Consider the following 26,494-nt stretch of genomic DNA (forward strand, 5'->3'; position numbering starts at 1 on the left):
TTCTGCACATTCACTCATTTAATCCTTGGAGGCTGGCACATTATTATGCCCATTTACAGGTGGGGAAACTGAGGCACAGAGTGGGAAGTGGCTTGCAGGAGGACACACAGCTAGGATGGGGCAGCAGGTCGCATCTATGCTAGGCCCCCTTTAATCCTCCCAACCACTCTGTGGCGTACGGGGTATTATTTTCCCCAATCACAGAGGTGGAAATTGATGCACAGAGAGGGGAAGTAACTTTCCCAAGGTCACACAGCAAATAGGTGAAAGAGCTGGGATTAGAACCCTCTTGATCCTGAGGTTCCAAGTGGATCCCTAGAAGTGGGTTTGGCAAAAGTTTATTGCCTTGGGGGGCCTTTGGAAGCCCCTGTGGGGCTAACTCTGGCTGACAGGGGCCTCTGGGCTAGTGTTTTGGGTAGAATCTCAGGGGAGGGGTTGAGAAGTCATCTTCGCGGGCCTCCAAGATTTGATATCGTCTGTCTCCTTCCCTTAGCAAACTCTTAACCAACCTTCAAAACCCCAGCTGCAATGCCCCCCTCCTATAAGAAGCCTTTCCTTACCTGCTACAGTTTTCTCTGCCTTCCCCTTTGCCACGATGTGAGACTCGTCTCCCTGCCCGGAGGCCGCTGGGAAGCCGTGTTTATATCCGGATTTGTGCCTTCAACCTTAGGGCGGGGTGGGGCACAGCCAGGCTCAGGGTGGATTTTTTAACAGTAAGGAATGTGTGGGCGGAGCCTCCTCCAGCCCCGCCCATCCAGGTGACTTCCTCCCTCCCCCATCCCCAGGTAGAGGGTTTCCTAGCCCGGTCAGGTCCTTGCTACCTTGGGAATTCCAGGCCCCCAGGGCGAGGCTGGGCTGGGTGGGAAGGAAGCCGCGACCTTTGCTCCCGCCCTGCCCCTTCCCTGCCCTCCCCAGCTGGGGACCTCGCCCCGTGCAGGTGTGCGGGAGGCCCGGGCACAGGAAAAGTGCGTGGCTGCCGCTGCGCATCTTCAGAAAGTCCATGCCCCTGGCCTCCCGGGGCCTCAGTTTCTCCTCTGTGAAATGGGGTGAACCTCCCAGAGATAAGTGGCCGAGGCGGACCCGCCCTATGCTCTGGGGTCTCTGACCCTTGACAAATCCCTCATCCAGGCGGTCTCCCCGAAGAACCTCAAAACGCGCCCATTTCGCGGATGGAAAAACCTTCCATGTCGCAGGCTCCGTTCCGAGCGCGGCGGGCGTCCCTGCCGGGTCTTCCCTGCGGCCGCGCCCGGCCGGTCTCCAGCCCCGGCCGCGGGCAGGTGCCCGGCTGGACGGAAAATCCGGCCTGGATGCCCCGCCCGAGCCTGGAGCCTGCGACGGGAGGAGGTGGCGGGAGGGGACGGGGGCGTCCCGGAGGCGGGTCTGGGCAGGGGCGGGGCCGGCCGGGGACCTGGAGGAGGAAGAGGGCAGGTGCAGCTGGAAGCTGTGGAGCTGGCGGGAGGAGGGCGACAACCGGGCCACCACCCCGCCGGGACCCTCCCCAGCGTCCCCCCTAACCCGGGTGGGGGCCCATTGACTGTTTCCAGGCCCCCCTGGGGCAGGGGCGCTGGAGAGCCCCGGGGTGGACCATGGCGGTGAGATTCCAGGCGAGTAGCCTGCCCAGGCGGCAGGGGGAGGGGACCGGGCTGGGCTGGGGGCGAGGCGGGGTTTGGGAGTCGGACCCAGGACCCCAGAACACCCCCTACCTACTTAACAGATGGGGAAACTGAGGCCCAGGGGGATGCCGTGGCTAGCCCCAGGCTGCACGGCGAGTTGCTTCTGTACCCCCCACCCCAACCCCCCGACCCACAAAGGCCACCTCCTCTGCCCCAGGGTCGGCCTCCCTTACCCCGCAACCTGGGTTCAAATCCGGATTTTTCTGCCACCTACGACTGTGTAACTTTGGGCCATGAGCGAACCCCTGTCTGTACCTCATCTGCAAAATGGGCGATTGTCATTTTAAAGAGTGAGGGGAGGATTACAAGAGATAAACGTATTTGAAGAGCCTGGTGCACACAGTAGGTGCCCAGCAGAGACGTTCTCGCCCGTCCCCGTCCCGTCCCCGGGGGTATGCAGCCGGGCTCCGCTGGCACGCAGTGGCTGGGAAGGTGGGCAGTGACTTCTTTGTGGGCTGGGGTGGCTTTGGTGCATGTGAAAAGGCTGCGCAACTGTTTCAGCCATTTATTGGGTGCCGACTGTGTACAGAGCTGTTCACGTGCATTACCTGGTAGAGGCAGCGGTTGGGACCAGCAACCTGGCCGGGGTGGGCGATCCCTGTGTCTCTGGAGGGACCTCACCGTCCAGGCACGGAATCCACCCCCATGTGCCCCGCCGGCTCTTCACACCCCACATCCTGGGTCTCAGATTGGGCTCGAGAAGGGTAGGCTGAGCCCCCGTGGGTGTGTGGCTAGCCCCAGGCCACACCGCCCCAAGCCCTGGGGCCAGGCAGTTCTGGTTCCTGCCACCAACTCCTTCCAGACGACCAGGAAGGGCTCTCAGAGTCTTGCAACCTCCCCCTCTGCCATTGTTCCGGGAGGTGGGGCGGGGACAGGGAGAGGGGCCGGCCACCTGAGAGCCACATGCCCTGCAGCTGTGTGACTTGGTAAAGGCTTGTCCCCTCTGGGTCTGTCTGGGGCCTCTCCTCTTCAGTGTTTGTGTCCAGCGGGCGGGCGGGGCCGGGGACAAAGGGCCAGGCCCTGCCTCTCAGAGCTCACCTTGACAGTGGTGGGGCTAAGGGGACTAGGACCTCAACACACACCTGGTTGAGTTTCTAGTGAAGTGCTTTTTTTTTTTTTTTTTTTTTTGTAGAGACCAGAGTCTCACTATGTTGCCCAGGCTGGTCTTGAACTACTGGCCTCAAGTGATCCTCCCACCTCGGCCTCCCAGAGTGCTGGGATTACAGGCTCACGTGAGCCACCGTGCCCTGCCCTAAATACCTTTTATTTTCAGCATTTGCACAATCCTCAAACTCTTCCCCATCGTGGCTGGTCCTGTGGGGGACAGTGCCAGGGTCCTAGCTGGCCCCTAGCCCTGCCCATCGGGAGGGTGTGGGGCAGACACTGCAGGGTTCTGATGTCCCAGGCCCTCATAATCACGGTTGGGCCAGAGGGAGGAATGTAAGGTGTGTGTATGGAGGGCAGGGGTTGAGGATTCATTTCATGGAGGAAGAGACAGTGCCATTAGGGCTGTGCAGGCTGAATAGGAGTTTGCCAGGGGGCCTGCAAAGGAGTCCCAGGAGGTGCTGATGGGCCGCTCACCTGGACCTTGAGGGCTCAGAAAGATACCCTGTGCCTTCACAGCCTCAGAGGAAAGGCCAGATAAAGATGGTTTTAAAAACTAATAAACAAATCAGGGAAGAATGATATGGTACCAGAGAAGACTGGTCAGCTGGGGTAGTCCAAGAGGGCCTCCGAGGAGGTTGCATTTGAGCCAAGACCCCAGTGGCAGGGGCCAGCCGTGCGGAAGTCCTCTGAAGGGTGTCGCAGACGCAGGGGACAGCCGGGGCTAAGGTTTGGAGGTGAAATAGCGTGAGGTGGGCTTTGGGGTTAGGCTTAATCCCAAGGGCATTGGGAGCCCTGGAGGGTTTTAGACAAAGCCTCCGGTATCCATGGAGACGGACCCACACAAGCTAGGACAAGCCCCGGCCACCTGCGTGCTCCCCTTCCCAGGGCCCTGGTTCCCTAGGGGCTGTTTCTTAAAATAAAACCAGGACATCAAAATTCCGGGGGGCCTATGTAGTGACATGGAGTATAACATCAAAGCAAGTAAAAAAAAAAAAAGATCATTTTGAAAAATAAGTTCAGAAGGAAAAAATAAACAAGCAGGCGGCCGCTGGGCCCTGGCGGTTAAGAGAGAGGGTGCACTGCTGTGTGAGCCCGGGCAAGTGACTGAACCTCTCTGGGCCTCCCTTTCCTCCCCTGTAAAGTAGGAATAGCAGCAGTGCCACTTGCCGAGGCTGCTGTGAGGATTAAACGGATGGGCACTTGCTCGCAGTGGGCGAGGATAAGTGTAACTTATTAATATGATGCAAAGGAGAAAGCCATTGTTTTTCCCACAAAAACATCTGCTGCCATTTCCGGAGGCTCCTTCTGCTTCTTCAGGCGTTGATTTCACACCCTCCTCCTGCGCCCTATCCCTGGAAGACGGGTTGGGGGGTGCCCATTGTACAGATGGGGAAACTGAGGCTGGGAGAGGCACCGCCACCGGGAGCCAGGGGCAGACAGCGGATTTGAGTGTTGGTCCTGAGCGCCGACCCTGCTTCCTAGGAACTCCGGAGCGGGGGGGGCCCCCTCTGTCCCTGGTAGCCACAGGGCCCCGCCCTCACCTGTTCCTCTCCTGTCCACCCCCCTTCCCATTCCTCAGGGGCCAGGAATGCTGCTCTCCGGGAGATCCCAGAGATCCTACGGAAAGGCACCTGAGCGTGCCAGGGGAGGCCCCTGGGCAGGGAGAGTCGCCCACCCGCTGTGCCAAGCCAGAAACTGGTCTGGGGGAAGGGGAGTCGCTGCTGCAGGCCCCTCCCCTCCAACTGGGCGTGTTCTCAGCAGCCCGCGGTGGAGAGAGGAGGGGGGAGGCGTGGCCAGGTGACCTTGCACCTGAGCCTGGCGGAGGCTGTGACCCAGGTGCTGTTCTCGGCAGAGAACCGGGGACTGGGCTGTGACCCAAGGTGGACAGACATGTCTGCCCTCCGGGGCTGATATTCTAGACATGGGCAGTGGACAGATAAAATGAAAACCTAGCGGGCCGTGCGTGCTGGTGACGTCTGTAATTCCAGCTACTCGGGAGGCTGAGGCAGCAGGATCGCTTGAGCCCAGGAGTTCGAGGCTGCAGTGAGCTGTGATGACACCACTGCACTCCAGCCTGGGTGACAAAGTGAGACCCTATCTCTCTATAAAAAAGCAAACCTAGAAAATATCAAAGGGTGGCAAGTTCTGTGAAGAAAACTATAGCAGGAAAAGGCGGATTAGGTGGCTTGTTGTTGGGGGGAGGGGATTACAGTTCTAAACAGAGTTGTCAGGGACGACCTCACCAAGGAGGTGACATTTGAGCAAAAGAAAGTGAGGAATTTGGGGAAAAGTGTTCCAGGCGGAGGGCACAGCCTGTGCAAAGGCCCTGGGGCAGGATCATGCCTTGTGTTGGGGGTGCAGTGAGGAGGCCCGTGTGGCTGGGGCAGAGGGAGCTCCCTGGGCCTGGCAGGCCTGGCTAGGTCCTCCCCAGGAAACTGAACTGGACCTTCCACAGGGAAAGGGACCAAGAACTTGCCTTTTCTCTGCTCCCACTACTGTTTGGTTCACTTAAATCAGGATATCTCTCCCTGGGCACTGCTGACATTCAGAGCTGAATCACCTTCTGGGGTGGGGCTGCCCTAGGCACTGTAGGTGCTGAGCAGCGAGCGTCCCTGCCTCCACCCACTCCATGCAGGGAGCACCCCCCACCCCATCGTGACAACCACAAATGTCCCCAGACATTGCCCAGTGTCCCCTGGGCGGCAGAGTCACCCCTGTTTGAGAACCACTGGCTTAGACCCATTTTGCAGACAAAAAAACTGAGGTCTCGAGAGCAGGCAGCAACTTCCCCACAGGCTCCAACCATGAGTGTGTCAGAGCCAGACTCCCCACCCAGGGTTGGGGACCCCCGAATGCTCTGATGACCGTCCCCTGTTCCCCTGGACCAGGTGGCAGACATGGAGGAGCTGACCATCTGGGAGCAGCACACGGCCACAGTCAGCAAGGTGAGGCCTCCCTCTCCCTGCCTGGGCACTGAGGGCATGGCGGCCTAGTGCCACCTTGAAGGAGGGGAAACAAAATCTCTTTCGGTCTCTCCTCCTTCCCCCAGGACCCCCGCCGGGGCTTCGGCATTGCGATCTCCGGAGGCCGAGACAGGCCCAGCGGCTCTGTGGTTGTGTCCGATGTGGTGCCCGGAGGGCCGGCTGAGGGCAGACTACAGTAGGTATCAAGGCAGCTGGGTTCTGGCAGGTGGGGGTGCCTGTGTGGGCAAAGCTAGGGGGCTGCAAAGTGCCTGGCACCTTCCGGCACTGTCAACACAAGGCTTGAGCTGGCAGCAGGACTGTCACCAACTTGGCCTTTTCCAGAGGGCATGTCCTGGTAGATTCTTGAGGTCACAGTGGCCCCAGGGCTCTCCTGGAACATAAAGTCCTGGAAAACGCTTTTTTTTCTCTTTTTCTTTTTGGCAGGAGGGAAAGAGACCCAGCATTCTGAGCCCTTGGCAGGAGGGGGAGGCTCCTGGGAATTATGTTGATAAAATGGCTCTGGGCCCCAAGTGGCTGACGGGTGATATGGCTTCGCCCAGCCCAGCATTGGAGCCCAGGCTGAGAGAGAGAGAGAGAATATGAAACGCAGACTTCAAGGGGCAGAGGGCAGAAAAGCAGAAGGGGGGACTTGGGATAAATGTCTTTGTGAACCTGGGGACACCAACGACTTAGAACCAGGCCTTGTAGACCCAGAGGTGCCAGGGACCCTCCCCCCCCGGGACGGCCTGGTACAGGGGGCTGCCCTGTGAGGCCGCCTCTCTGAGACCCACCGTCCTCCCCCCCAGGACAGGGGACCAAATCGTCATGGTGAATGGGGTCTCCATGCAGAATGTCACCTCCTCGTTTGCCATTCAGATACTCAAGACCTGCACCAAGATGGCCAACATCGTGAGTGGGCTGCCGGGTGGGAGGGGGCTGCCCCCAGGGCCAGCCCGTGGCGGGGCAGAGCCTCCGCTGTCCCCTGCCTCCAGCCGACCCCTCCTGCCCACTGCCCTGACAGACAGTGAAGCGTCCCCGGAAGGTCCAGCTGCCCACCACCAGGGCCAGCCCCACCAGCCCAAGGCGCCAGGGCTCGGACGAGGAGGACGGGCCCCGGCGGCTGGAAGACGCAGACCACGGCCGGGGCTACGAGGGCGACTCGTCCAGCGGCTCCGGCCGCTCCTGGGGTGAGCGCTCCCGCCGGCCGAGGGCTGGGCGCCGGGGCCGGGCTGGCAGCCACGGGCGCAGGAGCCCGGGCGGTGGCTCCGCCGCCAACGGGCTGGCCCTGGTGTCCGGCTTTAAGCGGCTGCCGCAGCGGGACGTGCTGACGAAGCCAGTGAGGTCGGTGCTGGTGAGGAGGAGCGACAGTGAAGGTGAGTGGCGCGGGGGGCAGTGGGGCGCGCGGCCCCGGAAAGGGCAACACCGCCGTCCTGGCAGGATAACAGCCCACAAAGACGCCCCGTCCTACTCCCTGGGACCTGGGCTATGTCACTCCACAGGGCATAAGGGACGCTGCAGATGGGATTAGGTTAAGGACGTTGAGACTGGAGGTCACCCTGGATGACCCGGGGGCCCAGTGTCAGCACAGTGTCCTCCCAGGAAGAGGCAGGAGGGTCGGAGGCAGAGAGACTGGAAGACGCTGCGCTGCTGGCTCTGGAGGGGGAGGAAGGGCCCCGAGCCGAGGGACGCAGGCGGCCGCTAGACGCTGGGAAAGGCGGGAGAGGGGTCCTCCCCTGGAGCCCCCAGGAGGGACCGGCCCTGCCACACCTTGATTTTAGCCATGAAAGACTAAAATCGCAGACTTTGGACTTCCAGACTGTGAGGTGACACCTCTATATTGTATGAGAGCCACGAAGTTTGTGGCAATTTTTTGCAGCAGCCACAGGAGACTGGTGTCGTGACAGCAATACCGTCACGATGTTAGAATTCCCGTCGTCCCATCAGCAACAGGGATGTTGCTCCAGACCCTGTCTCCAGTCAACGGCAGCATCGTGACCTCAGAATTCTGGTCATCATATGACAAATGGCCTTGGGATGTCTGTTCATCTCGTAATTTTTAAAAAAAATATATAAGTAGAGAGTTTATTTGGGCCAAGCTTGAGGATTGCAACCTGGAAGCGTAGACTCAAATTGCCCTGATTATACACTCCTCCTTATTTTATTTTGTTTTGTTTATTTATTTTTGAGACAGAGTCTGGCTCTGTCACCCAGGCTGGAGTACAGTGGCATCATCATAGCTCACTGTGGCCTCCAACTCCTGGGCTCAAGCAATCCTCCTGCCTCAGCCTCCCGAGTAGCTGGGACTACAGGCACCAAAACACCTGGTTAATTTTTCTATTTTTTGTAGAGACGGGGTCTTGCTATGTTGCTCAGGCTGGTCTCAAACTCCTGGCCTTAAACGATCCTCCCACCTCGGCCTCCCAGAGTGCTAGGATCACAGGTGTGAGCCACCGCGCCTGGCCTATAATTTTAATAACAAGACTCACAGCCCAGAAGCTTTACCTGTGATGTCATGAAAGCGTCCTGTCACTGAGCTGTGCCTTGCGACATCACTGACGGCACGAGGACCCTGTACTCCATGCCCCCACTTGACCCCCTCCCTCCAGTGGAGACCTCACTAGCACTGTCGGATCTCAGTCCCATAGGGGACACCAGAGTTCTCGTTGTGACGTCATCGGGGTGCTGGGAAGGGAGGGTCCGCACTTGGGTTCCATACTTACAGCAGGAGGACGCCCGCAGGCTCCAGTCTCCGGAGTCCTGCCTCAGTTTCCCTTCTCCCTCCTGCAGACTTCGGGGTCAAGCTGGGAAGTCAGATCTTCATCAAGCACATCACGGATTCAGGCCTGGCCGCCCAGCACCGCGGGCTGCAGGAAGGAGACCTCATCCTTCAGGTGCGCTGGGCTTCTTCCCGGCCCGTGGGGACAGGCAGGGCCACCAAGTCACACGGCAAGGTCAGCAGAGCCAGGACCCGAACCATTTACCTCTGGGCTGTTGATTGTTTCTGAAAGGTTGAAGACGGCTGGGCACAAAACCCCCTCTCTCCCCAGCTACTGCTAAGCCACTGCCTAATGTCTGTTTCTAGTATCACCTTGGGGTATGTCCTTTTGTCGTACCCTCGAGCTGGTGTCAGAATTATGTGGCCAGCTGGCTACCATGCTGAGTTCCGGACCCACCCCAGGTGGTTGGATGCTAACAGCCCAGACAGCCCCAAATCTTTCTAGATTTCACCCCTGAAAATCTATTTCTAGGGATTCCTCCTGTTTGATTTCCAAACTCCTTTCAGTGGATCGTTTCATGTCTCTGCAAAGTTGTCTGCTTCTAGTGACCCCCAGAAATCATCTGTTCCTGGCGTATTGGGGCAGGCACTAGAACAGTAACTTGGTTGGGGCACTAGAGCTCACATTTCCCCGGGTTCCTGAAAACAGACATTCCCAAGGGAGAAATGTTAGAAATGGATTCCTGGGGCTTGCGGAGGTGACACTAAGTTCTTTCTAGGAATTGTATGTGTCTAATCCACCTTGAGATGTCTGTTTCTAGGCCCCCCCTCGAGATTGTGTTGGTAGCATCTGTAAGTAGCCACTCCCTCTCCCCCAATTAGAATTGTTTATAACGTCACCCTCAGATCTGTTCTTAGTGTCCCCAAGAAATTTCCACTTCTTAGGAAAAAGGAGAGTTGATATGTTTCTAATTTTTTCCCCTTATGTCCCCTACCCCTCTTAGAAAATTCTCTGTTTCTAGAAATCTGTGGACAGTCAGTTCTTGGTGTGGTCTCCACTCACAGCAGGAATCGGGTTCTAGCCCTTTCCCTAAGGAGTGTCTGTTTTTAGAGACCCCTGGGGAATGTGTGTTTCTAGTCTCCCCCCACCCAAGCTATCTGTTTCCAGTGCCCTCACCGCTCGTGAACTCACTCCCTCTCTGCCATCCCGGTCCCTTTCAGATCAACGGGGTGTCCAGTGAGAACCTGTCTCTGAGCGACACCCGGCGGCTGATCGAGAAGTCAGAAGGGAAGCTGACCCTGCTGGTGCTGAGGGACCGAAGGCAATTCCTGGTGAACATCCCGCCCGCCGTCAGCGACAGTGACAGCTCCCTTCTGGAGGGTGAGGTCGGGGAGCCAGGCCCCCACTCGGGGTTGAATCAAGCGTGGGGACCTGGTGGGGCGCGATAGGCAGTGCTGAGTAGGGTCAGTAAGCCTAGCTGCAACAGGCAAAGAGAGTGATAGGAGCTTGCCCAAGGCCACGCAGCAGGCCTTTGACTGTGCTCTAGGCCCTTTGCATAGAGGGGCCTCAATAGGGCCTTCTGTGAAATGGGTCTAGTCTGGAAGATGTGCCGATAGCTGATGAGATGCACTCTCCCCCCACAGACATCTCGGACCTCGGCTCGGAGCTATCGCAGGCGCCCCCGTCCCACATCCCGCCACCACCCCGCCATGGGCAGCGGACCCCAGAGGCCAGCGAGACTGACTCCTCCGAGTACGTACCGCTGTTAGCCACAACAGTCAGGCAGGAGGGAGAGGGGAACATGGGGGTGTCTCTTCCAACTAGCGGTTAGCCTTGAGGGTACAGTCCTATATTTCTAGCACATTCCTCAAAACTCCTGCAGCTTGCTGGGCACGGTGGCTCACGTCTGTAATCCCAGCACTCTGGGAGGCCAGGGTGGGAGGGTCGTTTGAGGTCAGGAGTTTGAGACCAGCCTGAGCAAGAGCGAGACCCTGTCTCTACGAAAAACAGAAAAATTAGCTAGGCGTGGTGGTGCACACCTGCAGTCCCAGCGACTCGGGAGGCTGAGGCAGGAGGATCACTTGAGCCCAGGAGTTGGACTTGTGTTGTTGCACTCCAGCCTGGGTGACAGAGTGAGACCCTGTCTCATTCTGAGTCAGGCCTGAGTGTGGCAGACTTGACTCAGCCACCCCACGGCTCAAGGGGTTTAAATCCAGGTGCAGATAAATTACAAATTTTTTTTTTTTTAAAAAATCAGCCCTTGACACCCACCCTTGACTCACTCTGAATCTGTTCCCCTCCAGAGACAGCCCCCGGCCTCGGCGGGAAAGGTCACGGGGTTCCAGAGCCGTCTCGGAGCCAGGTGAGTGGTGACTCTGAGCACCTCTCCCCTAATTTTTCTCATCCCTGCCAGCAATGTTGTTCCAGGCAGAGTGGGGGGAGGTTGGCATGAGCCTAAGGGGTCAGCCATGGTTTCCTGAGAAGGAACAGAGGTGGGTGACGGTGCTCCAAGTGGCATTTTAGGACTCCCTAAAAGGAAGGTTTGGGGGCTGGGCCGAGTCAGCGTGCTCGGGGACAGAGACTGGCTCGTCCATTTCAGACTCGCCCAGGGAGCGCAGCTGTGATATCTACAGGGTGCCCAGCGGTCAGAGCATGGAGGATCGTGGGTATGTACCCCAGAAAAAATCGCACCCGCTCAGCCCTCCCACATCCCAGGGCTGCGTCCGCCATCAGCATAACCCTGCCTTCCTGCACCAGGGTGTCGAATGGGGAACCTGAGGCCGGAGGGGGCAGGGCCGTTCCCAAAGATGCCCAGCGCCCGCCCTATCCCCCCACTCTGGTCTGACCCCTCCGCTGCCTCCCCTCGCAGGTACAGCCCCGACACGCGGGTGGTCTGCTTCCCGAAGGGCACAAGCATCGGGCTGCGTCTGGCCGGGGGCAACGACGTGGGCATCTTCGTGTCGGGCGTGCAGGCGGGCAGCCCGGCCGACGGGCAGGGCATCCAGGAGGGAGACCAGATCTTGCAGGTGCCCTGGGGTCCTGCCCGTGTGGGTCACCGTCTGTGTGTCCTCCCCTGGGGTCCACCCCGGGAGGCCCAGACCCCAGGGGGGCGTTTGACACTCACATGTCTCCCTGGCTGTGTCGTGACCGTGTCGGCTGAGTCAGGACTGTGTCATCGGTGACCGTGTCATGACCGTGTTGTGTGTCCTAACCACAGTGTCATGTCACTTCCTCTCCTGCCATCCCACTTTCTGCGCTAATGCCCCCGTGTCTTGTGTTGTGACCTCGCCTGGGTCCTGCCTTCCTGACCATGTCATAACCGTCTGCAGGGTCCACGGCCCCTCATCATGTCCCCATTTCTGTCCCTGCCCCGTCTCATCCCCAGTCTGTCTCCTCTGCTCCTCAGTCACCAGGTCCCGTCCCCACTGTCCCTCTCCTGACCTCGTGTGTCTCGACCTTGCAGTCTGAGTCCTGAATTTGTGGTGGAGTCACTGCCCACCACGTTCCATGTCATCACCCCAGTGACTGGGTGGCTGGGTGAAAACTTGTTGCCAAGTTGCCCAAAGGTCATGATTTAAAAAAGAAAAATCTCCACTAGAGTTTGCTTGTGGGATTCCAACCTTGACACCCGTGTCACAACCCTGATGCCAGCATGTACAAGAAAAGAAAAGAAGGCCCTGAAAGTAACATCTGTGACCACTGACCCACTGTCTCTGTCCGTGTGTTGTTGTCCCTGCTGTGACCCTGCAACTATGTCCCAACTCTTTTGAGCGTATCACAAAATTCCCCCGAGCTGTGCCGGGAGCCTGTCCCCACGTCTTGGTGGTGACGTCTCACCACGACCTGCTGTCCACGTAGGGAGCCCCGAGCCTGTGCCTTGTCTCTGTGTCAAGATTCTCGTATCCCTGCGATGCCATCAGCTGTCTGTGTCACAACATCACATGGCCACAGGGTGACACCCCGGTCAGAGAGCCACCCCTAACTGCCTGGGCCCGTGACGGCCGCTCTGCAAGCGGCCAGGGCTGGCTCTGCCTCGAGGAGCGTCTGGGATCTCGTGCGCCACCAGGAGGTACCCGGCGCCCTGTCCCACCACTGCACCGTCTTCCCGGCAGGTGAACGACACGCCCTTCCAGAACCTGACGCGGGAGGAGGCTGTGCAGTTCCTGCTGGGGCTGCCACCGGGCGAGGAGATGGAGTTGGTGACACAACGGAAGCAGGACAGTAAGTGTGTGGATATGTGTGCGTGCGAGTGTGCACGTCGCGGTCCCCGAGAATGTGGCTGTGTGGCCTAGTGGTGAGCGCAAGCAGGCGGGTGTGTCGGTGCACCCGCCATCCCGCTCCCCGGCCCTGCATGGAGAGCACCCCGGGTCCCCCCAGGGTGGGGTCCCCACGGCCAGGCCCACCCTCTCGGGACAGCTCAGATCCGGGCGGCTCACGTGGCCTCCCCCATCCCCAGTCTTCCGGAAGATGGTGCAGTCTCGCGTGGGCGACTCCTTCTACATCCGCACGCACTTTGAGCTGGAGCCCAGCCCGCCGTCCGGCCTGGGCTTCACCCGCGGGGACGTCTTCCACGTGCTGGACACGCTGTACTCGGGGCCCGGGCTGAGCCACGCTCGCGGGGGCCACTGGCTGGCGGTGCGCATGGGTCGTGACCTCCGGGAGCAAGAGCGGGGCGTCATTCCCAACCAGAGCAGGTGGGGACCGCTCCCCACCCCAGCCTCAGTTTCCCCGTTGGAAGTAGCCATGGTGGCACTACTTAGCGGCATTGCTGGGTCCCTCCAGAGAGGCCTGCAGGGGGCTCAGGGTGGGACCCGGTTGGCAACTGTACCAGTTCCTGTTGTTGTCACAGGTGACCACAAAGTTAGTCTCTTTAAACAACACAGACTTACCCTCTTCCTGGAGGACGGGCCTCGAACCAAAGCGTGGCGGGGCCGGTCCCTCCTGGGGGCTCCAGGGAGGACCCGTCTCCCGCCGTTCCCAGTGTCTAGCGGCCGCCCGCGTCCCTCGGCTCGGGGCCCTTCCTCCCCCTTCTTCCAGTCTTCCAGTCTCTCTGCCTCCGACCCCCCTGCCCCCTCGTGGGAGGGCCCTGTGCTGACACTGGGCTCCGGGTCACCCAGGGTGACCACCCGTCTCAATAGCCTTAACTAAATCCCACCTGCAGAGTCCCTTCTGCCATGCAGGGTGACATAGCCCAGGTCCCAGGGATTAGGACAGGGATGTCTTTGGGGTTGTCATTCTGCCAACCACAGGGCTCAGTTGTCCCCTCTCCCCAGGGCGGAGCAGTTGGCCAGTCTGGAGGCCGCCCAGCGGGCCGTGGGGGCTCTGCCGGGCTCCTCAGCCGGCTCCAGTGCTCGGGCCGAGTTCTGGCGGCTGCGAGGTCTTCGTCGAGGTGCCAAGAGGACCACCCAGAGGAGCCGCGAGGACCTGTCGGCTCTGACCAGACAGGGTCACTACCCGCCCTATGAGCGAGTGGTGCTTCGAGAAGGTGTGGTGTGTGGGGGGGAGTGTGGTGGGGGGCTGCAGTGCGGTGGGGAGGTCAGGAGGTCCTGGTGCACATGGTCACCAACCTCCAGCTGCCAAAAGGCACAGTCCTTGCTGCCCTCCTTCCGCCAAAATACCCACTTTGGATTGTTTTAGGGGGACGAGAGAGACAGGAAGGGGGTTCATTCCTTAAAATTTAATTCCTGTTTCCAACAGAAATGTAATGCAAGGCATGTGTATAATCCTAAAAAAGAGAAAAATAGGCTGGGTGTGGTGGCTCATGCCTGTAATACCGGCATTCTGGGAGGCCAAGGCAGGAGGATTGCTTGAGCTCAGGAGTTCAAGACCAGCCTGGGCAACATAGCAAGACCCCATCTCTACTAAAAACAGAAAAAAATTAGCCAGGTGTGGTGGTGGCACCTGTAGTCCTAGCTGCTCGGGAGGCTGAGGCAGGAGGATCACTTGAGCCCGGGAGTTCGAGGCTGCAGAAAGCTGTGACCCTGTCACTGCAGAACTTTGCTCCTCCCATCTTGTTTTCCCACCTTGCTGTGTGGCCCAAGACGGTGGACGTGCCCCCACGTCCACATTTCAGCCAGGGGGGAAGGGATGGAAGGCGGAAAACCCACGCTTTTGCAGGTCAATCCTGCTTGTGTCCCATTGGCCAGAACTTAGTCACATGGCCACCCTAGTTGCCAGCCAGGCTGGGAGTCGTAGTCTTTGGCCAGGCAGCCATGCACCTGCCTACACAGGCTGTTACTATACAGGAAGTGTCGACGTCATCACACAAGATGCTGGCAGTCGGCTGCGTGTGGGATTCTGATTCTTGTCATCGTTTCTCTGCCCCTCAGCCAGCTTCAAGCGCCCGGTGGTGATCCTGGGACCCGTGGCAGACATCGCTATGCACAAGCTAACTGCTGAGCTGCCCGACCAATTCGAAATTGCAGGTGAGAAACCAGGTCCCCTGGCAACCTTGTTGGTCAATCATTTCACTGATGCTTTTGCGGAGGGGGGCGGGTAAGGAGTTAGAACAATGATGGCAGATATGAGGCAGATGGGCCACCAGCTCCCTCTCCAATGCCCAGGCTAGACATGCTTAATCAATCTTGGCACTGTTGGTCTGGGTAGAACCTCAGAATCCTTCTTAACACAGATCGCCAGGTAGCCACTACCAATTGAGACAAGGTGCCACCCGTTTCTTTGTGTGTTCAAGAGATGTTTATTGAACTACACCAATGAACAGGACAGGCAAGTTCCCCAGAGGAGACCAAAAATGAACAACTAGAGCCAGGTGCAGTGGCTCACACTTACGATCCCAATGACTTGGGAGACTGAGGCTAGAGGACCGCTTGAGGCCAGGAGTTTGAGGCCAGCCTGGGCAACATAGCAAGACCCCATCACTACAAAAAAATAGAAAAATTAGCTGGGCATGATGGCAGGCACCTGTGGTCCCAGCTACTCAAGAGGCCAAGGCAGGAGGATTGCTTGAGTCTAGGAGTTTGAGACCAGCCTGGGCAACATGGCAAGACCCCATCTCAAAAAGAAAAAAAATGAACAACTACAGAAACAATTAAAATAGAGGAGTTGACAATCTACATCTCTCAGGCCAAATCTGGCCCACCTTCTATGTTTTGGGCCCAGGAGCTAACAATGGTACTTAAATATTTTAAATGGTTCAAAAAGTAAAAAAACAAAACAACAAAACAAAAAACAAAAAAATGGAAGATCACAAGTGCTGGTGAGGATGTGGAGAAATCAGAACCCTTGTGTTCTGCTGAGTGCAGTGTCTGCATATGGCCAATGGGCGCTGCTGCTGCTGTTAGACTTTCTCTCAAAGGCCATGGGGAGCCATGGTGGGTTCTTGAGCAGGGGAGGGGCAGGTCGCCATGAATTTGAGGGGTGAGGGGGCCGCCCCCCTGATGCTGCTGGTCACCTGTCCCCTCCACAGAGAGCGTGTCGAGGACAGAGAGCCCCTCGAAGATCATCAAACTGGACACTGTGCGGGTGATCGCAGAGAAAGTAAGCAGGCCCATGTCATGGATGGGGAAACTGAGGCAGGGGCATCCCACTGCATGTTCTGACCTGTTCTCACCCCACGCCCCACAAGTGTGGTCTCCCACGCGGCCCCCTTAGAGGCGTGGTGAGGTGGAGGCCCAAGGGAGACAAAGTCACACAACAGCAAGCCCTGGGCAGAGGCAGAGACTCCAAGTGGGGCTTTGGTGTCCAAGATGCCATGGCCTGGGATATTACCAGCCCCCACTCATAACATGCTGGCCTATGGGTGTGAAAGGCTGTGGTCCACTCTGACCTCAGAGTCTTTGTCTTTCCATCTTTCTTTCTCTGATCTTCCTGTCTATGGGTATGTTTCTGTCTCCTCTGTCTGTCTGTCTGCTCCGCTGATCCTCCACCCCTGCACCTGCGCCCGGGCCAGGGCAAGCACGCACTCCTGGATGTGACCCCGTCAGCGATCGAGCGCCTCAACTACGTGCAGTACTACCCCATCGTGGTCTTCTGCGCCCCCGAGAGCCGGGTGGCCCTCAAGGCGCTGCGCCAGTGGTTGGCGCCCGCCTCCCGCCGCAGCACGCGCCGCCTCTACGCACACGCCCAGAAGCTGCGGAAGCACAGCGGCCACCTCTTCACGGGTAGGCGGGGAGCTGGGTGTTGCGGGGTGGGCAGGGGGGCCCTGGCCTGAGCCTCTGAGCCACACCGATACCCCCTCCCCGCAGCCACCATCCTCCTGCAAGGCACGAATGACGCCTGGTACCAGGAGCTCAAGGCCGCCATCCGAGAGCAGCAGACCCGGCCCATCTGGACGGCCGAGGACCAGGTGCCGGCACGTGGGCGGTGGGGACTCAGGGGCCACGGACACCGCCTGGCCCCCACCGGGTTCGGGGCCTCTGGAGTTGGGGCTTGGTCAAGGGTCAGCGTCGTGGCCAGGGTCAAGATTTGGCCTGAGATTAGCGTCTCAGCCTGGTACTTGGGGGGCTGAGATGGGGGAACTTGATTTTGGGAATGGGGTCTCCTCTTGCGGCTGGAGTCGAGCGTCGGGGTTCAGCTTAGACTTGGCGGCTGGGCCTTGGAGCAAGGTCAGCGTCTGAACTCGTGCTGAGGTCAAGGGTCAAGGCTGGAGGGTGGGATCTATTGGAGGTTGAGGGTTGGTGGCCTTTGCCTGGTTTGGGACTGGAGTTTGAAGAGGGGTGTCCCGGGTTGGGGGTTTGGTCTGGGTGGGGGCTGCTGCCGCCGGGATCGTGGCCAGGGAGTAGAGGGGTCTCACCGCAGCATCTGCACCCACCTGCAGCTGGACGGCTCCTCAGACGACAACCTGGACCTCCCTCACCGTGGCCTGGCTGACAGCGCCGCCGACCTCAGCTGTGACAGTCGGGTCAACAGCGAGAACGAGGAGACCGACGGCGAGGGCTACACGGACGGCGAGGGCTACACGGACGGCGAGGGCTACACGGACGGCGAGGGCGGGCCCCACACGGACGTGGACGATGGGCCCCCGGCCCCAGCCCTGGCCCGGTCCTCGGAGCCCGTGCAGGCGGACGAGCCCCAGAACCCAAGGGGTCATGGGACAGTCTCCGCTCGCCGGGACACCCAGGTGTGCGGGGCAGGTGGGACAGCCCCAGCAAGGGTCTCGGAGGGGCAGAGACACGTGCCAGGGGGCTGCCATTTTCACTGTATTTTAACTTCCCTGAGCATCAGTGTCCTCACCTAGGACATAGTGACGGATGGTACCAGACTGGACATCACAGGGTGGCCGTGAAAACGTGTGGTCCACGTCTTGCCACATAGTAGTTGGGTGTTTTAATGGTAACAAATGTTTATTTAGCTCTTAGTCTACGTGGGGCTGTCTGTACCTTTCTGTGAATTCAAAGGCAGCAGAACCCTTCCTCCAGACCCTCTCTAACGATGTCCCTGGGGTTGTGCAGTGCCCAACCTGCTCAACGGTCCGTGGCAGCCTGCCTATGGGGCAGCCACCATTCTAAGCACTTTACGCACTTGAACTTGTGACAACAACCCTCTGAGGAGGTGCACAGATGAGAAACGCAATTCCGCCTTGGCCAACAGGCTGGGAGATCTCGGCTAAGGCCTTTTCTTACCCCAGCCTCAGTTTTCTCACTTGAAATTGGGGATGGCCCGCAGACACGCTGGGTAGTCAGAACGCCCGTGGGCAGCGCTGCCACAGCAAGCACAGGGAGGTGGGATGGGGGTGGTCACTGATCTCTGCTTATCACACTTTGTGGGTAACTATGAACCTCCTCTCTCTCAAGATGGGCACCCGGCACCCCCAGGGTCAGTGGCGACAGGACAGCATGCGGTAAGAGCCCCATACTCCAGGTTGGGGGCCCTCAGCCCTTTCCCTGGGACTCAGACTTTGGGGTTGATGAGAGCTAGAACCAAGCTATGCCTCCAAGGTGCTCCTAGCTAGTGGGCATGACAGAGTCTAACAGAACCACTTTATGCTGTGCCATCAGGGGCAAGGGAGTAGGAATCATCTTCCTGGGAGGGCTGGGAAGGCTTCTTGAAAGAAGGGACATTGCAGCTGGGGCTTTGAAGGGTACATAGGAGTTTGTTAACAAGGCCCTACCCATGAATGGCCAGATTTGCTCATCTCTGCCCACACTTGCTATGCCTCCGTTAATGGTGGGCAAATTCACATCCTCCCCATCACAGCACCTGTCCTATTTCCTGACCCCCAGGACCTATGAGCGAGAAGCCCTGAAGAAAAAGTTTACACGAGCCCGAGATATGGAGTCCTCTGACGAAGACGGCTACGAGTGGGGCCCGGCCACTGACCTGTGAGCCCCCCAGGTTGCCCACTGGCCCATCTTGGGTCACAGCCGGGACTTGGCTTCCCATACAGAACCCGCAACCTGCCTCCCTCCACCTGCTCGTTAATAAAAGAGTATTTTTGCAGCATGGGCTTCTAGCGGCTTCCAGGCAGGGCCAGAGGGTTGAGCCACTGACCTTCTCTTGACCCCACAGACCCCGATGTGAGGCTTTGCCCATTCGATAAGCTTTTAATTTGTAAATCAGAAAATATATTAGGGCCAAGAATCCGTTGGGGTCCAGGGGCCCAGGCGGGCCGAGGACGGACTCAGGCGAAGGCACGGCGGTGGTCTGGGGGTGGGGTCACAGGTACACGGGCTGCTCCTGGCCTGTGAGCAGGCGGTAGGTGGCGGCCGGCATGGTCTTGATGTGGACCTGGGGGCGGCAGAGAAGGGGGATGGGAGGGCTCAGGGCCGGCCTGCGGTCCAAGGTGGGCGCCCCAGGCCCCCCGCCGTCACCTGCGCACCTCGCCGTAGGCCTCGGCGAGCAGCTCCACGATGCGGGCGTGCGGTGTGGCCACCACGCTCTGCCCGTTGATCTCAATGATGCGGTGCCCCACGCGGACGCCCCCGCGCTCCGCGATGCCGCCTCGCAGGAGGCTGCAGATCTGGGGGGGGGGGTGGGAAGGGGGTGCTCAGGGGCCACGTTGGGGCCCCCCGCACCCCGGCACCCCACACCCAGTCCCTGGCTCACGATGCCGTCCTCCACGCAGAAGCCCAGCTGCTCACGGGCGTGGGGCCGGTGGACGATGGCGGTGGTGACGGGCGGGCAGTGGACGATGCTGAGTGTCACTGATGTCTGCGACTTCACCTCCTGCGGGACAGGGTCGTTGGGAGGCGGCGGGAGCACCTGGCAGCCACTGCCCCTGTGCCCCGCCTTCCCCACCCACACGACAGAGACTTGGAGTCCAGGGTCTCGATTCTGGGAGACCCCCGCCCCCTCCGAGACACAGTTAGTGACAGACTCGAGCCAGGCGGGCTCGGGGTCACAGTGTGTGACCTCTAACCCCGCTGGGCCTGTTTCCTCAGGGTCAAAAGCTGATGGTGGGTCCTCCCGGCCAGGTAGGCAGGGTAAGAGGCTGGGAGGACTGTGTCAGCCCCGCCTCTCTGACCTGGGCAGGTCCTTCCCCGTCTCTGGGCCTCAGTTTCCCCATCTGGGCAACAAGGGTTAAGACTCAAAAACATGTCAGCTGCCCTTTGGCAGAGAGGAAAGTTTCCTGGCCCCGGAGCCTGGCCACCTGCGTCCCAATCCTGGCCCTGGCACCAGAGAGGTGTCCTGGGTAGGCGACTTCCCCTCTCCAGGCCTCGGTTTCCCCAGGGGCACAGCGGCGGGCAGGACTTAACGTTCCCTGCTGTCCCTCTGGACTGGGCCAGAGAGCCCTGGCAGGAAGAGACCTCTCCTCTCCTGGCCTCGGTTCCCCTTCCCGGGCACAGGGGGGGCCCCGGCCACCCAGAAGAACTCACGCAGACGGCGGCCTGGCAGGCAGCCAGGGGCAGCCCCACCAGGCTGGTCCCGTTGATGGCAGTGACTCGGTCCCCGATGCTGAGGGCCCCCGAGCGCTCAGCAGGGCCCCCGTGCAGCAGGTTGGCGATGACGGCCGTGGGCAGCAGAGACCCCCAGCCCGACTCCACCAGGGCCACGCCCAGGCCCTCCCCCCGGCGCTTCTCGATGCACACCTAGGAGGGACACGGGGGGTGGGGGGGGCCGTGGTCAGAGGCTGCCAGTTGCGGGGTGGGCAGCAGACGGACACCAGGCGGGGGCAGCCGATCCTCCTCACTCACCTCCCTGCAGTTGTCGCTGTTGCAGAAGTGGTCGAGGTCCCCGTTGTGCAGGTGGCCGGAGCCTGCGGCCCCCGGGCTGGGACAGGCACCCACCTGGCTGGGGTCGATGCCGCTGTCCTGCAGGAACTGGCTGTAGGCCGCGGCGAAGGCCTGGCCGATGGCCTGAGCAATGAGCTGGGCCTGCGGGGGGAGCAGCGTGTCCCTGGGTGTCCCCCCCAAGTTCCTGATATCCTTGGAGCCGAGCCCTCCTGTGCCCACCTGTGACGAGATTCCTGGGGCTTTCAGGGAGGTGGGGACAAGGCCGCGATCTCAGAGAAAGCCCCAGAAGAGGGGAGGGGAGGGGAGACAGACCCAGGTTGTGGGGACGATTTGGGGAGACAGCTGCCATGGCATAGGCTGTGGGAAAAGCTCCCAGGGAGACCCAGCCAGTGGCCCTGGGGCAGGTCAGGTGACGGGGACAGCCCAGGAGTGGGGAGGGTTTAGGGGAGTCAGCTGCCAGCCTCGGAGCCCAACGGGACAGTTCAAATGCATGGCCTGGCGGGGGGGCTGAGGGGCAGCTGCTGGCCAGGGGTGACAGTGGCATCCATGGGGTTTGGAGCCGTGTCCCCTGTTCCCCCAGGACGCCAAGGCCCTGGCTACTCACATCCTCCGAGTGGAACACGTGGCAGAGCATCTTGTAGAGGCGGCGGCCACCATCCCGGGGTCCCGGGCTCTGGGCCAGCCGCCGCCGTGCCATGAGCACCAGCACGTGGCCGATGTCGGCGATGTAGGAGATGGTGTGCAAGGCGTGGTCCATCATGGCCTCCTGGGGCGGGAGACGCGGCCCGGGTGGGTGGGTGGGTTGCCCGGCCCTGAGCCCCCGTTGCCCCCGCTGCCCCTGCCAGGTCCCCGCCCTGTACCTGGGAGTCGGCGGTCAACACCTTGATCCTCTTGGTGGAGACAAAGAGGTCCACGTCCGTCATGGGCTGGGTCTCCCCGTCGGGGGCCTGTGGGGGGCGGCGTGGGAGGTGGAGGCCCCCAAGGACGCAGGCTCAGTCTGCAGCCGACCCCCCCACCCTGGGCCCCCGACCTCACCTTGATGCGGTCCATCGCCTCCCGGGCCTGGGCCATGCGCGCGCTGGGTGGCGGGTTGCGCTCAGACACGAGCTGGGTGGAGCCCAAGTACTTGGCCCCAAATATGACACCGTCTAGGAGGTCTTCGTGGTCACAGGGACCAGGGACTGCGGACAACAGCAGGGGGAGGCTCAGCCCTCGGGAACCCGCCCCCATGGGCTCTGGGCTCCCAGAGATGGTCTGGAAGACAGAGAGTTCAACCTTGTTGCTTAGCACATTCTAGAGCCACAAAGCTCAGCCCACTGTTCCAGAACCGCCCAAGCGGCTCAGCCCCCACAGTTCTAGAGCCTCCTGTCCGTCCCTCAAGGCCGTGTAGCCCATGTGGTCGGCACTCGGAGCCCCCGGAGCTCAGAACCAAGGCCGCACCCAAAACCAGCTCTAGCACCCACAGAGACCTGCACCCCGTGTTTCTAGAGTCCCAAGGTCAGGCCAGAACCAGACCCGCTCCGATTTCTAAAGCCCACGATGCTCTAGAACTATAGTCACTCCTGGCCATCAATCTAGAACCAGCCAACTCTGCCTGCTGTTCTAGAATTCTCTCCAGAAAAGTTTAGGACAACAGGCAGCTCTAGTCCTCAGCTGCAAAACTGCACAATCGGAGTAGAGAAACGATTGTCCCCGTGTCTAAAGCTCCCCACACTGTCCAGAAGCCCAGATGGCTCTGACCCGATTCCAGAGCTCCCTGACAAGTCTCAGATAACCACTCTCTCAGGGGCTCCAGAAACCTCTCTCACTCCAGAATCAGACTTCTCCACTCCACGGTTCTAGAACTTCTCAAGCATGAGTGTCAGGTATCCTATGGTCCTAGAATCCCCACAAGTAGTTCACAACCTCAGCCGTGCCGTGATTCTAAGAATTAACTGAGAAGTCTGCAAATAACTCTGCTCTAAGAAGGTTCTAGATGGTTCTAGAGTATCCCAAACCCAGCCCAGAACTATGTAAACCTTTGCTCCCATGGCTCTGGGATTCCCCAAGCCACCTATAACCAGATATCTCTGCCAGTTGGTTCTAGAATGTTCCAACCAGCAACTATGACTCTTTGGCGTAGAAGCACAGGTGCGGGACTGGGTTCTGGGCATCCTTAAGTGAGTTCAAAATCGCAGCCAGCTCTGCTCATCATCCTTCATGAGCTAAGCCTCCCGGAACAACAGATGGCCCACTCTGGGGTTCTAGAACTGTGCCGCCCACTGCGGCAGCCACCAGGCACACGTGACTCTTGTGCACTTGGAAAGTGGCTGGGCCAGACTGAGATGTGCCACAAGCGTAAAGTACATGCAGAATTTTGAAGATCAAATAGGCAAAAATAGTAACATAATTTAAAAATGGTGATTATATGTGGAAACAATAACATTTTAAATACACTAATTAATTACAATATATTATTAAAGTTAAGTCCCCCTTTTTTAGGGCTTTTATAAAATATAGATAACTAGAAAATGTTGAATCACACATGGCTCATATCATATTTCCATTGTAGTTCTCTCTAGAACTTTCTGAGTACACTAGAATTAGACAGCTCTGTCCAGGGTTCTAGAACACCCCATGATCTAGAACAGCAGATAAATTCTACCTGCTCCATGGTTCTAGAATTCTCCAGTCTGAATAGAACCAGACAGCTCTGTCCATCAATTCAGAACACTCCCATAAACTCAGGTGCCACTAATCTAGAACCACAGGCAAAATGCCAAGCTCTGGAACACCCCAGGTGAGTCACAGCTTTCCCCATGACTCTAGAACCTTCTTGGAGCTACAGGTCCACACCAGCTCTTCCCCCTACAACTACAGAACTTGCTCTTTGACCTACAAGTCATTTCAGGAGAAATTCTAGAACATTCCCGAGGGCCAGAACTGGCTTTTCCCCTGCTCTGCAGGGATTGGCAAATGTTTTCTGTAAAGGGCCACACAGTAAATGTTCTCAGCTTTGGGGACACACGGTCTCTGTTGCAACTACTCAACTCTGCCGCTGCAACAGGAAAACAGCCATAGACAATACAGAAATAAACAGGTGTGACTGTTCCAATAAAACTTTATTTATAAATTTGAACTAGATAGCGTTTTCACGTGTCAAGATATACTATTCTTCTTTTGATTTTGTTTTTCAATCATTAAAAAAATGCAAAACCCATCCTTAGCTCAGGAGACCTATGAGCACAGGCAGCAGGCTGGGTGTGGCCGACAGAGGGTGACCTGCCAACCCCTGCTCTAGACCTGAGTGTCACATACGGTCAAGGCCCCCCTACCATACCCTCCTCACACTACAGCATTCTCAGAACTGTCTCTCCTCTCCCTGGCCACCTGGAATCTACTCAAGACCCCCTCGCAGAGCCTCCCTAGAACCTCATCCTTACTGCCAAACTGCCCCCAGATTTGGAGAGCCCAGTTCAGGCTGTTTCGGAACCCCTAAGTCCCTGGGGCCGGAGTGGAACACTCACCCTCCTGGAGGGCAGGGTATGAAGCCAGGGTCTTGGGGCTCTGGAAGAAGACAGAGGAGGGACAGGACTGAGTCCCCCTACTTGGTTCCAGGCAGTCGAGGACACCTGGAGGGTGGGACAGGCACTACCTGGGCACTGTTGGTGGCAGAGGGCTTTTCAGCCGCAACCAGAGGCACCGTCTCCAGCCAGGGCTCCGGGGAGCTGCTTGAGCTACCACTGTCCCCCCGCTCGGCAGAGGCTCCCTCCGCCCATTCCGAGGCGCTGAGATCGCCCTCTGGGTCCTCAGGGGGCTGCAACAGGCGAGGGGCAGGCTCCGGAGGTCCCTTGGGACCAGGCTGGGAAGGCGGGCATTCCTCACAGTGCAAAAGGCTCAGTAGGTCATCCCGGCCGACCTCGGCAGACAAGAGCCCATGGGCGTCGGCGATGTCCAGGGGGGCCAGGCCGTGGCCGGTGGCAATGTGTAGGGGACAGGGGGATCCGTCTGGAGACAGGCCCATCAGATCACCCGGCAGAGCTTCAAACTGTTGCACCAAGTCCTGAATACTAGACCCATCAAGTTCCATCTGACTCAGGCTGCTGGGGCCTCCGGGCACCGGGTCCCACGGGCTGTCAGGGGTGAGGTCCTCAGAGGGCACAAGAATGTCCCTGGGCTCCTCCAAATCCATGGCTGGAGGCCCTGAAGGAGACCGAGGCGTTGTCAGGAACTCCATGGCTGGACCCCCAGGCTCAAGCTGGCATCTTCGCCTGTGGCGGAAAGACAGAGATCCAAAGTTGAGGCTTCCTGGGTGCTGACCTCGTGGCAGGCTCTACCTGAGCACTGTTGCTAGAGAACACGTAATTTAATCCCCGCTGTACCCTGCAAGGAAGTTAGGATCCCCACTTTGCAGATGAGGAAACTGAGGCATCTATCACCCCATACCTCTCCTCTCCCAATTCGTGGACTCTGTTCACTCCAGCCCTGGTTATTCCAAGTCCTCCACCCCTGCGACGTGGAACCCAGGCTGAAGACACAGACCTGCTCACACCCTGACCCTACAGACCCTTCAGAGGCAAGTCCCTGAGCCCCCCCCCCCGAGTCAAGATTCCAGTCCCGTGACCCCCAAACCTAATAACTCAGGACCCCAACCCAAGACTTTAGATCGAGGACCCCAGACTTGAAACGACAGGTCCAAGACGCCACGAAGCAGACCCCAGTCTCCTAACCCTCAAGGTCTCCCTAAGATCGACGCAGACTCAGACCCCGACTTCAGACCAAGGGCTGAAGCGGACCCCCGACCTCAGGCGCCAGCCCCAGACCCCAGCCCCAGACTTACGTCCCACACCGCGGCCGCCTCAGCCCCGCGCGGCCCCCAGGACCCCGCGCCCCCGGGACAGCCCCAGCACAGCCCTACCCCGCTCCCTGCAGCCGCCGCTCGCGGATTCCTTGCCGGTCGCGGGCTCGTCTATCCGCCCAGCGCCCTGACCAACTGAGCATGCGCCGCCTCGCGAAGCCTGCTAGGAAACGTAGTTCTTCCGGCCTAGCCCCTCCATGCGGTGTAACCGATCTAAGGGTTCGAATCCCGCTCCTCCCCGCTCGCAGTGTGTGAGCTCGGGTTGGCCCCTGGGCCTGTTTTCTCTACTGCGAAACAGGGTAATAATCACTTCTTGCCTCCTATGGCTGTGGTCATGATTCCAAGAGATGGCAGATGGGAAGAAGTGGGGCTGGAAATATTACACAGGGAGAAGTGGTCTCTGCGGGACTTTGGGGCACCGGAAGCAGTGTGAGGACCCTATTGAAGACGGACTTCCGGTTTGGCTCACTGTGGGGAGACAGCAGCGCGTGCCGGAGGATTTGGGATCCGCCGGAATTTTTACCTCCCTGAGCCTCCGTTCCCCTCCGTTCCCTCACTTGTTACCTGGGGATAAGATAGTACCTCCCCCAATTGTGAGGACTAAATGGATCAGGCAGGTTAAGGATTTACCAACAGGGCCGGAATATAGTAGGAGTCTAATAATTGTGAGTTCTTTTAGGCTTGCAAGAATCGCCCATTGGAGAGAATCAGAAACATAAAAAGTGTGATAATTTAAGTAAGCGTTATGTAACTGAAGAAGGGCAAGAAGGCAACGAAACAGCCTTTTTTTTTTTTTTTGAGACAGAATCTCACTCTGTTGCCCGGGCTAGAGTGAGTGTCGCGGCGTCAGCCTAGCTCACAGCAACCTCAGACTCCTGGGCTCAAGCGATCCTCCTGCCTCAGCCTCCTAAGTAGCTGGGACTACAGGCATGCACCACCACGCCCGGCTAATTTTTTCTATATATATTTTTAGTTGTCCAGATAATTTCTTTCTATTTTTAGTAGAGACGGGGTCTCGCTCTTGCTCAGGCTGGTCTCGAACTCCTGACCTCGAGCAATCCACCCG

General features: G+C 58.9%; 2 protein-coding genes across 4 annotated transcripts; one reads left to right on the forward strand and one right to left on the reverse strand.

Annotated features, from left to right (window-relative positions):
- Positions 1 to 1,407: 1,407 nt before the first annotated feature.
- Positions 1,408 to 18,861, forward strand: TJP3 (tight junction protein 3). Its single transcript, XM_045544788.1, has 21 exons — positions 1,408 to 1,604; positions 5,669 to 5,725; positions 5,830 to 5,939; positions 6,550 to 6,652; positions 6,765 to 7,116; positions 8,531 to 8,634; positions 9,681 to 9,840; positions 10,104 to 10,212; positions 10,764 to 10,822; positions 11,060 to 11,126; positions 11,330 to 11,486; positions 12,573 to 12,681; positions 12,917 to 13,154; positions 13,734 to 13,945; positions 14,790 to 14,885; positions 15,887 to 15,957; positions 16,370 to 16,580; positions 16,665 to 16,765; positions 17,237 to 17,539; positions 18,213 to 18,259; positions 18,642 to 18,861. The coding sequence occupies exons 1-21, from the start codon at positions 1,587 to 1,589 to the stop codon at positions 18,742 to 18,744; spliced, it is 2,787 nt and encodes a 928-aa protein (XP_045400744.1). The 5' UTR covers positions 1,408 to 1,586; the 3' UTR covers positions 18,745 to 18,861.
- Positions 18,862 to 18,946: 85 nt separating this feature from the next.
- On the reverse strand, positions 18,947 to 25,558 carry APBA3 (amyloid beta precursor protein binding family A member 3). Of its 3 annotated transcripts, XM_045544791.1 has the most exons (11): positions 25,411 to 25,431; positions 24,226 to 24,841; positions 24,098 to 24,137; positions 21,627 to 21,772; positions 21,452 to 21,538; positions 21,196 to 21,357; positions 20,553 to 20,732; positions 20,235 to 20,447; positions 19,465 to 19,584; positions 19,238 to 19,378; positions 18,947 to 19,146 (listed from the first exon to the last, which is right to left on the reverse strand). In XM_045544791.1, the coding sequence occupies exons 2-11, from the start codon at positions 24,805 to 24,807 to the stop codon at positions 19,075 to 19,077; spliced, it is 1,743 nt and encodes a 580-aa protein (XP_045400747.1). In that variant the 5' UTR covers positions 24,808 to 24,841; positions 25,411 to 25,431; the 3' UTR covers positions 18,947 to 19,074. The 3 variants fall into 3 exon arrangements, with proteins under 3 accessions (XP_045400747.1, XP_045400746.1, XP_045400745.1); XM_045544790.1 differs by lacking the exon at positions 25,411 to 25,431 and adding an exon at positions 25,489 to 25,558 and having other exon boundaries at positions 19,238 to 19,584; XM_045544789.1 differs by having other exon boundaries at positions 19,238 to 19,584; positions 25,411 to 25,435.
- Positions 25,559 to 26,494: the final 936 nt, after the last annotated feature.

The sequence above is a fragment of the Lemur catta genome, chromosome 1 (genome assembly GCF_020740605.2).
Source record: "Lemur catta isolate mLemCat1 chromosome 1, mLemCat1.pri, whole genome shotgun sequence".
In the NCBI taxonomy this organism is placed as follows: Eukaryota; Metazoa; Chordata; class Mammalia; order Primates; family Lemuridae; genus Lemur; species Lemur catta.